This window comes from Fringilla coelebs (genome assembly GCF_963513975.1).
Source record: "Fringilla coelebs genome assembly, chromosome: 1".
Taxonomy (NCBI): domain Eukaryota; kingdom Metazoa; phylum Chordata; class Aves; order Passeriformes; family Fringillidae; genus Fringilla; species Fringilla coelebs.
The window spans coordinates 139656168-139668908 of NC_140028.1; the positions used below are offsets into that span (position 1 = coordinate 139656168).

Here is a 12741-nt window from a genome sequence, read left to right on the forward strand (position 1 = left end):
GCAAATTAAGCATTAGAGATTATGCATTCTGTTTATTAATAACATCCCCCACACATTGTATTTTTTAATGTAAACTCCTTTCTTTACCCCCCTTTTTTTTTGTGGGTAAGCAATCAAACTCCGGGAGTTTCAGCCTGTAAAACAGGTTCACTTTTCCCCAAACCAGAATGTTTCAACTGGTTTTGCTGCTTCATTTTAACCCCAACAGATGGGGCAACATGAAATTATGAAAGTGCGGCAATTGTTTTCTCTCCTATTCTTAACAAGCAAAAGCGTAGGACGCCTCTGGTTTAGACTCCTGCTGTTATTTGAAAACTTGTGGTTTAAACAGTACACCAGGAAATGTTGCACAAATATCCACCTGAATTAGGGCAGAAGTTTATACATTATTTTAGGAGTCCAAAAGGAAACGTTTTTATCCTTCAATTTACCCCGAGATTACAACACCAAATTCTAGCTCCTTCTAAGCAGAGCCTTTGAACTATGGAGTCCATTCCAAGCACAGAGCCAGTAAACTTGCCTTTCTTGCTTTCCTAATCAGTGAGACTGCCTCTTGAAAAACAGAAAATATTGTACAGAGGGAAAGGCCCACAGCACAGAAATTAACACAAGTTATAGCACAGCAAATTACAAGGCAAAGAAAATCCTACACGATACGTTACCTTCCGCCTCGGGCACTGAAAGGCACTACATGGATTCCCAAAGGCCCGCCGTCATTGGAGACCTCGACGAGCTTTACCATATCACTGTGAGACAATGACCAATGAGGGAATGTGAACATGGACCGTGAAGGAACCAAAAAACCCCACACAAACATACACAGAAAAACAAAACCATTCCAGAAACCAAGTCATGGTGATGAAAGCATTGTTGAACGCTACGTACCTGAAGATTAATCTGATGGCATGAAAGGAGATCAATCATCAAAAATACTTCAATTAATAGAACCAAGAAAAATATAATTTTTTTTTAATTTAGCTGAATGCATAAAAATAGGTCTCATCATCATCACTGCATGCATATTCCTTTATTTCTTTCTTATTCTAAAGTTAAACTGACCATTCAGTAGAAATACCTTAAATGCCACACACAATTTTTCCTCAGAAACCTAAAAGCTCGTCATAGCGCTAGCATGCTTTACTTTTTTATCTTAGAGCCAACGCTAAATTTTTTACATTAGCTTTCCCATAACTACCTCATAATCAAATGAGAATTAATAAATTTTTAATTGGCTAAATCCTTCCAGTTTAAAAACACATTAATCTGTATTACTGTAATTCCATTTCTTTTACTGGAAGATTCCTGCATCTCCTTACTAAGTAAAGTTCTAAAGCAAGTTTTAACTGTAACATTCAAAACCAACCAGACCTCCCCTGAAGCAACCATGCATCTAGTTTTCAATTATAAATTTTGCTGTAGTGAGGAAAAAAAGCAGCAGAAGAAAATACAGGTTCAGAAAGAGACATGTAAAAATTGTAGAAATAGATTTAGACCAAATCTATTAATGTGTTTGAGACATGCCCACATCTGGAAAGGAGGAAATAGCCCATGAACCATAAAGAGCTATAAATACATAAATGAGAAAATAATACGCAAAAGCCAAACCTCTCAGTAAAACTGGAAGTGAGAGATGTGAACAGAAGCCACAATCTAAATTTGCAGCTTATGCTTCTCTCTAGCATTACATACTTTTTCCTTATTTCCTGGCACCAGATATATATACAAACAGATCATTGAAAAACTTGTTCCTCATAAGAACACAAATAAAATTTAATCTCAAAATGCAGCAAAGAGCAAGACAAATTCCCTGTGATAGCAGTAAAAGATTTTCTACTTCCTTCAATAAGCTCTTGATCATATGGTGGCCCATCATGAAAGCTTGCAGCTCTTAATCTGTAATTTGAGAATAACCAGACCACATATGGTTGGGAAGTCAACACAACTCCTGGGTTACAGTTTGTTTTACTTTTGCCCTACATTAAATTTTCTAAAAGTATTTTAAGGTAGCTTTTACATTTGCTGTATGCCTCAACTGGTGTCTGAATTTTTACCTTGATTTTTAAACAACATGAATGGAAGGTCTCTATCCTTGTTGTCACTGTTAGCTCAAGAAACCAGTGCAACAACAGGAGAGCTGAGAGACTTCAGCCAAAAACGTGTTATTCTTCAGCCATGGACCAATGTTTTAAGACTGAGATCAATACAGTGCTTCATACTGTTCTGTACAGGCTGACTTATTTCCTTCTCACTGTTTGTTAAGGCTAAGCTGTCATTCATTAGTGTGCAAAGCAGCTCACAGGACTCAAGCCACTCCTCAGACCTCCAAAGGGAACTCTAAAAGACACTGTTTGCTATTGGTAGGCCTGTGATTCTCTGATCAACTTTCTTCTGACTTTGCTATTAGCTTAGAAGAAAATTAAGGGCTAAGAAAGAGAACAAGTGAGAATCTGCGTGATGCATCTGGAACTGCAAAAGTGGAAACACATGCACATTTAACATCTTTGCACTCATTTTTCTTACACTTTTTCTTAAAAAAAAAAAAAAATCTATCCCAAATTCAAATGTTAAATTTTGAAAAATGGAAAAAAGAGGAAATTACAGCTTCCTAAAAGAGATTCTTTCAATCTGGCTTTCTGATTTTCTCAGAAGTTTGGGCCAACTGCTTCAAACAAACATGCAAAGAAGTATGAGATCAAAACAAAACATAAATGAAGTAGCATATGATGAGAAGTCAATAAGTTACTTAAAAGCAACACAAGGAAGCATTACATTTGCAGAAGTTCTGCAAATTCTATTTTTAGGAAGCATTTGGAATTTACAATGTAACAGATTTTGTAAATGGAACCAAGTAAAATGCACATTCTACAGCCTAATAGATGTCACCATGATCTTTATCTAACATTTAAAACCTCTGTCCCTAATTCATAATTTAATTCAAAAATAGCAGGAGCAGAAGATTTAATTTTATTTAAGTTAATAAATTTAAAAGATTTAATTTAAGGTTAGAAGGGATATTTTCTCATTAACTCCATAACAAGGTATGGGTCAGTTCTTTCCAATGAAATGCAAAAGGTCAAGTTTGCAGTATCTTTTGACTACATAAAATATTGTTCAGTGATTGTATTTTTAAAACACCAGTTTTGATCCATTCAAAAGTATGAGGTTTTTGACCACACAACTTGTGACTGTGACACATCTTCCTAGAGACTGAGAACTAGTGATTGGAATTAAGATTTCCCCCTTTGAAATTCTTGCCTGTTGATCTATTTGTACTAGCACTGACCCTATTCCTCCTGTCAAGTTTTCAAAGTTCCATCAAATAAGCATATTCTTTGAGGCAGAAAATCTACTGTAGCATCAGCACTTATAAATGTCAAGTTTCCAATGCTCATCTTTAATACAAACTTTTTTAACTGCTTATAATCTGTTTTAAAAAGATCCATTTTTTAAAACCAAAATGACACATGACCTAAAAAAGATTGCCCCACTTTCTTAAGAGTAGTATCACTCATATTATTCTGAGTACTTCACTAATCTGTGTTCAGTCTTAAGACTCATTAAAACAATATGTTCTGCCAGTAACTTACTCCAGGGAAAAATTGGTAGCATTCTCCAAACCAGTATCTGCATGTCCAACAGGCTCAACTCTGCTGTTGTCCTCCTCTGCTCGATCTTCATCCTAGATATTAAAAAAAACAAAGAAACAAAAACGAAATTTAAACCTACATCTAATTTTATTAACTCATTTTAGTAACCATTACTGGAGTTACCAGCAGCGGAAAAGCTTCCACAACTGTCTGAAACCGTTCTAAATTGGGTTTTGTCACTTTAAACATTTTTGAAATTATATTTTCAGTTTGGCCAGTGTTATATCATAATTCTACTACAGTTATAAAAGCTATGCTACAGAAGCCATCACAGTCAGCATGTTTTTAGAAGGTTGACAAGCAAAGCACAAAATCAGCTGATGGTCAGCAGTGTTTGGGGAAACTCCTCCCAGGCTCTCCCTGGGCAGGGGGCTTGACTGAGCACACAAGGCACATCACTGAGGCTCATTAGCAAAGACTTAAAAATAGTATAAGAAAATGCAGCTTCTGTAATTCCATGAAGTACCAAGAGCTTTTTAAACATTTTATCACGACCTTTATTAATAGCTTGCCAGAGAAGGCTGACATCAAAGAGCTACGTGAGGCTCTAACGCTAATTTATTTTAATTTTAATTTCACTTTCCAAAAAGTACATATGTTATTCACCAAATGTTTAACTTTAATGTCAAAGTTGTGAATGCTGCACTTTCAAATTTAGATCAGGGTAATTCAAGGACTTCCAGTAAGAAGCTCTAAACCCATTCTTATGTGCATGTTCATTATTGGAAGCTTACACTTTCAAACACCCATGTAATCAAAAAAGAAAATATTACAGAGTGTGAACAGTAGGTTTCAAACACAGACAGAGCCAGAGCAATCAGGTCACTGAAATAACACATGATAGGTTATGAGTTTAGCACACAGAGTCAGACAAGTTATTAAAGTATTGAAGAGATGTTAAAGGCAGGCAGAGACAGTTGGTAATGTCTAATTGAGATTTCCACAGGGAATCTGCAAAAGCAGGAGCCTGGATGCACCAGGCTTCCATGGGCTATGGACATGCCTTCTGCACCCTGGAAAGCAGCATGCTTTGTGGGGCCAAGCTGCTTGGAAGATTGATGATCCTGTGTCTCAAGAGGTATTAAAATGCACCTCCTTGTCATCTCCCTCTGTTAAGCACAAGATAAGTAATACATTTCAATGGTTAACCAGCATCTTGAACCTGCCTAGAACCTGCCTTCAACTGATTTCAGTTGAAGTTTTACATACACCACTGCATAAAGTTTAAAATTAAATAAATATTCAAATATCCATGCAAATTCTAAAGTCACATGCAAAAATGTTTACAAGGGAAAATCAGAACATTTGGTGTTGTTTCATACTGAAAAGAGGTATTCCACACCTTGTTTCATACAGCATCTTGCAAATCACTGTCACAATGGGTTTCCTGGTTTGAAGTAAGGGACATTGCTGGCTATAGAAAACTATGTATTTTTATTGCAATGAAGCTATTATTAGCTACAGAGAACTATTTTCATCAGAGTTACTGATGAAACCCAAGTTTGAATCTCACTTATGACAAAAGGTCATCACAGATGAACATGACTTTGTTAATAATATGGTTTTTGGCAAATTTTCATGTGTGGTTTTTCCAAGCAAACACGCAAGAAGCACATACATACACATGGAAGAAGAGATTGAAATAACAACATATCTATTTGTAGATATGCCTCTGCCAAAAAATAAGTGTCTGGCTTTATGCTGTGTCATTTTAGCAGTCATCTATATATGCACAATGTAAGCATCATTCATTTAGTAACGCTTGGGTCCTACACTTCATCACTTTTTAGCCCCTAAAGCTTTTCTCTTGACTACTTCAATTTTGTCAACAGAACTCCCCTTGCCCCACTCAGTGTTTGCAGCCGTCCTATGGGCTTGCTCTTGACAAGACCTGCCTTCAGTGCCCTCCTGGGACACAGCCCCCTGTGCAACACTTGAGCTAAATCCTTGTACAAACCCTTCTTCCCACCCTTCCCAAACCTGAGAGTATCTTTGCTCTTGATCCCACCAAACCTAGGGCTCTCCATTTGTTGGACATTCTGTTTCCTTTCTTTCTGTCCCACCTGGTGGTCTGGAGGCTTTTCCTTCCAAGTAGAGGAGCTTCCCTCTGCCTGACCTCAAGTGCAGCCACGTCAAAGCAAAGAGCCAACTTAGCTGCCTCCTGTGCACCTTCCAGTCTTGGGGTATAACAAATCAGAAACTGCAAATCAAAAGCTACGTATAACAGATGCTATCTGGCACCATCACATCTACATTTTGTGCCTTTTGTTTCGAGAATCATAAACACAGCAAGTTTTGGAACCACACTGACTGTCAGTTATCCAAGCAATTAAGAAACAGCAGCTCCCACACGCCTCTGTCTGGCTTTTCCTGGACAGCAGACAGATCTGTATCAGAAACATGCATGTGCCCATAAATAGGTGCTTAGAGGAGCAATCATAATCCTAATGAAAGCACTACTACCATGATCAACAGATGTATGATGCACCCTTTTAAAAATCTTTAATATTACAGTAATCAGACTCTCTTTTCTTCTCAAAATAACACAGATTTTGATTTACACTGAAGTAAACAGAGAAAAATTGGACACCTGCAGAGGGATTTGACTTAAAATTCTGATTTACTACAAAAAGTAACTAACTAGCTGTGAAAATCTTTGCATCAAGCAATTATTTCTTTATTTGGAAAGCAGTTTTCTTCTGAAAGGCAAATTTGACCTGGATGAGGTAAACAAGGAAAAGGACATTTAACAGAGCAAGAAAGTTTCTGTGAACCCCCTTGGATATTACTGCAGCTATTTCTCAGAAATAACTAATTTGAGCAAGTTCCCAAAAGTGGAAGGTTTATTTTCTCTACATAAAACCACTGCTATCTGCTATAACAAAAAAAATCTAGTTTTTAATGTACAGCTACTAAAGACAGAATGTGTTTTTCTTCCAAAACTGAAATAAGAGTAATTAAAAGATCTTTTCATCTTTATAGCACAGAGCAAAATTTAAAGCATCTCTACCAATGTACTTCTCCATATCTGGATGTGCTCAGAGTAAAGTTTCCCACTGTTTGAAAAATAAAAAGAAATCATTATTTTTCTAAGTTCTGTAATAAAATTAATGACTCAAAAACTGAAAAATTGTCTTAACTGCTCAAAATGGACTATTAGTGCTAAAAGTTCTACCTATAAAAAGGTCTATTTCACAGTTCACCTGCACAGTGTTAATGAAATACATATGAAAAGTTGCAAATTGGGTTTTTATTTTTGAAGACAGTCTCTCTATCACCACTTAGGAGTGGTGATAGAGAGACTGCAGAGTTAAGGAATGGCAGCAGTATTCTTGCCAACAGAACCATAACCAATACATATGAACCCAAACAGTTATTTTAATTACATTTTCTCAGAAAATTTCTGAATTAAATCTGCCTAGTGTAATTTCCAAAGCCCCAAACCAGCCATGCTTTCCCTGCCTTACTGGAAATTTTAATCTCCATTACCAAAATATCAGCTCCTACCTCCAGTTAATCCACAACTTCATTGTCAAAGTGAAGTTCCCATTTCATCTCTGTTCAATACACTCCTCCTTCAAGAATATGACCAATGTAAACTTCAGATATTACTGAGCTGATATAATACTGATAAGGTGTAATAATTTAAGTATCTTGTATTAATACCATATATGAATATGGTATTCAGCCAGCTCAGTCCCTCTGTAGTGGCTGTGGGGCCTGAGACCTGGCCGGAGACAGCACTGCCTCAGTGAGCAACAAAGGGAGAGCCACCTTCCCAGGGAGCAGCAGACACTGGCTTGTTTGTTTTCTACCCTTGAGTTTTTTGAAATTTTAGCACCATGAGTGTAAGTCCTGTAAATCCCAAACTGAAAGGATCCAACAATCAACAGTTGCTTTAGATTTTACTGCAGAGAAGGACAAGTAATCTATAATGACAAGCTCCTGACAATATTTTTTTTTCCTCAGCCAAGGCACAAATAAAAGAAAGCTTTTGCTATTAAAATATGCCCTTCCCTTCATATTTCCCCTCTTAGTCTCCTGCACTTCTCTGTAATGATTATGGAAGAAGAGACATACTCGCTATTAGTCTCCTGGCAGCTGTGCTTCATAAATGTTTGTTTGGTTCTTGCAACATAAAGTAGGTTCTCTCTCTCTCTGGATGATCACACTTGATGGGAAACAGCTCCTGAGAGACCTCTTTTCCTGTGTCTTAACTAGCACAAATACACCAGCATCAGGCTTTTGTGCTAATGTTCTCACTTTTTGATTAACCGGCCAAATCTCCAGAGAATGGCAATTTTCAATCAAATCTGAAGAGCAGTTACAAAGACAACATGGGGAAAACCCAAAAAATATTGAATACAAAAAATAGGCAATGGTCCCTCTTGAACATACATATATATGCACAAATAATTAGGTGAGAGCTTTGTGTAATTCACAACAGCCCTGTACTTGGTGAACTGCCATTATCAGTAATCCAGGGAGAGAGAAACCTTACATTAAATCATCATCCACTTAAACACAAAAAAAAGCATTTAAAAATTATTTGATCTTATGCATATATATATATACACTCGCACACACATATATATATGTGTGTGTGTATATATATATATACACACTCGCACACACATATATATATATGTGTGTGTGTATATATATATATACACACACAAGTTAATATTCTCTTTACATCTCAACAATCCCTATGTTACTCACGTCCTTCTGCAGGATGGTCACCCTGCAATTGGAAATGACAATATTCACATAGTTTTTATATGCCTCACTACTCTAAAATGAAATTTTCCTTGCTCAGTCAAATCAGTGAATAGATATCATATAGACATAGAGGAGTGCAGAATGGAAGGGATTTCTCAGGTCTCTGATGAATATCAAATTCATTCCCTGCTATCACAGGCAATCATCTCTTATTTCCCATTTATTAAACTGATCAAGCTGAGCCTTAAGCCTGGTTGCCTTTACAATGGCACTATTTCTGTTTTGAAGTGCCTTAAAAGGAAATGTTTTTACAGATTTAAAGAGAGATTAATTTGATTTCCTATTGTCCAAAAAGCAGAACACCAGAGAGCCAATGAATATAATTTGATACAACCTTCCTTTGGCAAACATATGTGACAAGTCATTCAATTTTGAAAAACTAGCATTTTTTCATTCATAATGACTCTTAAAAACACCTATTAAAAACCTGGCAATACTAATAACAGCTGAACAAGTCCTATGATATCCCAGTTACTTCGTAGTGTGTATTAATTTAGAGCTTCACTGAAGTCAGTGGTCTTCAGGGGCTCAACAACCTGTGATGCATCACTGAAATCACACACATATGTTCTGTAATGATTTGGTGGCACACACCTCTATCAGACAGCAAGCCAGGCTGGTTGCAGGAGCACAACACAAATACTGCTTGGCCATGTAGCAGAGCTTCCAGTAAAAAAGATTTTTACTAGATTATGCTGCAGTTAATTCTTTTTACAGTAGGCATTGCAGACAGCACTGAAAAGTATGAGCGCCTTTTAAGAGCTTTAGTATGTTAAGCAAAAGGTTTTCCTGCTAGTGAATTTAACTTGAGACATTCTGCTGCTTCTGCTTCTTCACAGTCAAGAAAATCCTGGGTCTGTCCTTACAGTGATAGCTTACCAACAAACAGCAAGAAATGCATTAGAAGTCAAAAGGCTTTTTTGTTGTTGATCGAACGTGCTTCTTAATTCATGCATCTGAACAATCTCTGCCTACCAGCAGAAAAAGTAATATTGATGAAAAGGGAAAAAAATATCAGCCAAAAATTGCAAACACTCATGCACCTTGGCAACCCCATACAAGGAAAACAGCACCAAATGGGATCTGACAGAAAAAAGCCCATCAGTAACGTCTAAAGCACCACTGATTCTCCAGCATTTCACAATGTGCATTGTAATCATATTTCACAGACTATATTTTCTCTTTGCCTGAAAACTACAGGGTTTGTTTTCCCCACATTGAGGTCATCCCACTCTGGATTGTTTCAATGACTTCTCCAGGACCACTGACAGTCTGGGGTAGGAGGCAGAGGGAGGAGATGTGCTGCAAAGCAATAGCTACCAGAACAAATCCATACATCTAGGTTTCTCTACAGATGGCAAGTATCAAGTGGATAACAAAAATATGTAGCTGTTCCCACCAGATCATATTTAAAAGACATTTTAGAGAAGATTCAAGTATTACTGGAGCACAAAACTATTTTTGCATTCATTTTGCAACAGCTCCAAGTTCACATATAAGGTCCACCACCACAACAACACTCATAGCATATTAGAAAATAATATCATGATAACAAAATATTGCCCTAAGTTTCTGTTCATTGTAAATGGGTAAAGTGTTGCCAAATTGAACCTTAAAAAATACCTTGGTGATATATTTATTATATTAAAGAGAAACTTAAAATGAAGACAATATTGGGTCCTTTCTAATTTCCTACACTGACTTGCTATATGATAGTGGGAAAAATCACTCAAAAGTGCATTTCCTTATTAACATGTTGGGGATAATATTACATGCTTGCAAAGGTAAATATAAGACTCTTGGATGTGACACTTTGAAAAGCAGAAATGTTAAAATGGATCTCAAATGTCTCAGCAGCAGCTTAGCATACTAAGCCACAAAACTCTTCTTGCTCAAAGATACCAGATGTGCTTCATCTCTTCCTTTTCTGAGCACCTAGTAACACCTGCACAGCATAACCTATTTTTTAAACATTTTATCAGATGCCAAGTATATGAAGAACTACAAAACTCAAAGCATTTCATCACATAATGAATTTGTCAGACAGCTCACTTACAGAGCAGCTTGTAAGTAAAACCAACCACAGCTAACAAGAATAGCCAGAAAAAATTTGGCAGGACCAGACAAGGCTTCCCAGCACTTATAGTGCTGCCTGTTGGGGAGCCCTTTAAAATTTATCTTTAAAACCAAACACAGTGATAAAATCAACCAAAAAATTGGGTGCAACAATAAAGCACTAACCTCTCATGCACTACATATTTGAAATATATAAAGCATGGATTGCCACACTTTTAATATTAAGTGAAGCATCCAAAGAGCTTTCTGAAGATCTGATCAATAGTAAATTACAGATGTGTCCATCGTATTACAAAGAGAAGTAACTCTCTCACAGACCTGTGTACAACTATAACAAATTACCTCAAATTGATTGTTGCCTTAAAAATGGCTTCATTCTGTGTAACTGCCTAGTTACAGTCTTTATTCCATTTTCTGGTTTTCCTCAGGATTCAAAACATATCTGTTTCACAGGTGCAAGTCTGCTCTTTGTTTGTTTTAAATAAGGCTTATCTACAAAATATTTCCATGTTCAAATCTCTGAAATTTTATACTCTTCTCATGTGATTCACAGACTGACATACAGACCACCATGATCTGCCAGTGAAAAACAAATATTAGGGTTCGTATTAAATGCAGATTCAAAGTCTTAGATGTCAGAATCATGGGAAGTATCTTTAAAGGAAATAGTTATCAGCTTTACTTGAAACAAGGATACAATTATAGGTCAATGTATAATCAAATTGCCCTGCAAAGTTCAGCCCCAAGGCCAGGCCTGGTTATCATCTACCTTGCATAATGCAGGAATTACCTCAATTACAGAGACATCCCCACATGGTGAACCAACATAAGTGTAGCACTTGACATGTAACAAACACACTCTGGTTGATGTCTTCATATACAATTTATTTTCCCTTTCATTGTGGTAACTGATACCTACACTGCTCCTATAGAAGACCCTTTGCTAACTCATGTGATACCTGCACACAGAGGGGAAACTGCCCCTGCTCTGGTAGAAGGTGCTTCACTTGAATTTTTTCACAACAGGCGTGACTTTTACTAAAGGAAGTGTAATTTTTTCTTTTAGAACTTGAGTTCTTCCTACTCCACAATGCCAGGTAATACAGTTCTGGGATTTCAGAACCAGAAACATTCATTTGATATGGAGAAGTTGGTGTTTATGGAACTAAAAAAACTCCACAATATACTCCTAACATGGATTGTTACTATGGCATTCAGGAAATAAATATAAACACATATATAAGATACAAATATAAATACAAATATAAGATATACATATATTGATCATATAGATATAGATTAGATATCTTCTATAAACATATAGAAGCTTCTAAATATACATATATATATTTAGAAGGCCACAGTGACAAAGACATTATTTTGTTCTTAAGGTAGGAAAAAAACCAGATTACATGGCAGTGCTACAACTACATTGTGTTTGTTTTTTTCTGTTGAGTAGTCTAAAGTAGGTCAAGTTAGGCACATCCATTAGTTCTCCTATAAATAGATCCTCACTGAATTCACCTGCTTGTAACTAATGTAGAGCAACAGAATTTTAAATACTTTTCCCTTTAATCTGACAAGTTAGTTCATTCTGTATACAGACACCAGGAAAAAAAAAAAAGTCATTAAGTCCTGCGTGATTTTAAAACGCCAAAAAAAATGACAATGGAAACATGAAATTGGGACACGCTTTCCCTGCAGAAAACCAAGTGTACATGCCTCCACCTATAAGTTTAGAGATCTAAAAGACTTCTGCAGAGATGTATTATAGATAAGTCACACCGTTTCCCCTTGATATTGAGACAAAGGCAAGGAGACAACTTTGTATTAATCACTTCACATTTTCCCTGTAACACTCCTGAATATATTATTATTCACCTCACATTTTCAAAGGCCGTGATTTTCTTCTGAGGATTTTTTTCAAAGATACAAAAAGCATTTCTTATTTAGCAACTTGAATTTGTCATTAGGCAATTTTCAAACAGGTCTCATAGCTCTTTTATCCTTATTCATTCCTTTTTTTTTTTTTTTTTTTAATCTGAAATGGTCCCTTGTTGCTTGATTTGCAGATCTGTATCAGCATGCAAGGATTTTGCTAGCTTCAGCCAAGTACAGAACAGTTCAATCCCCTGGAGCACTGAACGTAAGAGTCAATTTAGAAGCAAGGTAAAAGTATAGCACTCTCTTCCCTGTCACACAAAACATCATTTTACTCACACAGGCATCTTAATAA

The 12741-nt window shown here is 36.4% G+C and overlaps 1 protein-coding gene across 11 annotated transcripts in view; it reads right to left on the reverse strand.

Annotated features, from left to right (window-relative positions):
* PARD3 (par-3 family cell polarity regulator) overlaps positions 1-12741 on the reverse strand; it is a 443962-nt gene that overhangs the window by 213770 nt on the left and 217451 nt on the right. For all 11 annotated transcript variants that reach the window (XM_084221270.1, XM_084221269.1, XM_084221268.1 and 8 more), the window contains 2 exons: positions 3588-3679; positions 663-746 (listed from right to left, as the gene is read on the reverse strand). In XM_084221270.1, the coding sequence (XP_084077396.1) occupies positions 663-746; positions 3588-3679 (176 nt within the window). The remainder of the gene's footprint in view (positions 1-662; positions 747-3587; positions 3680-12741) is intronic.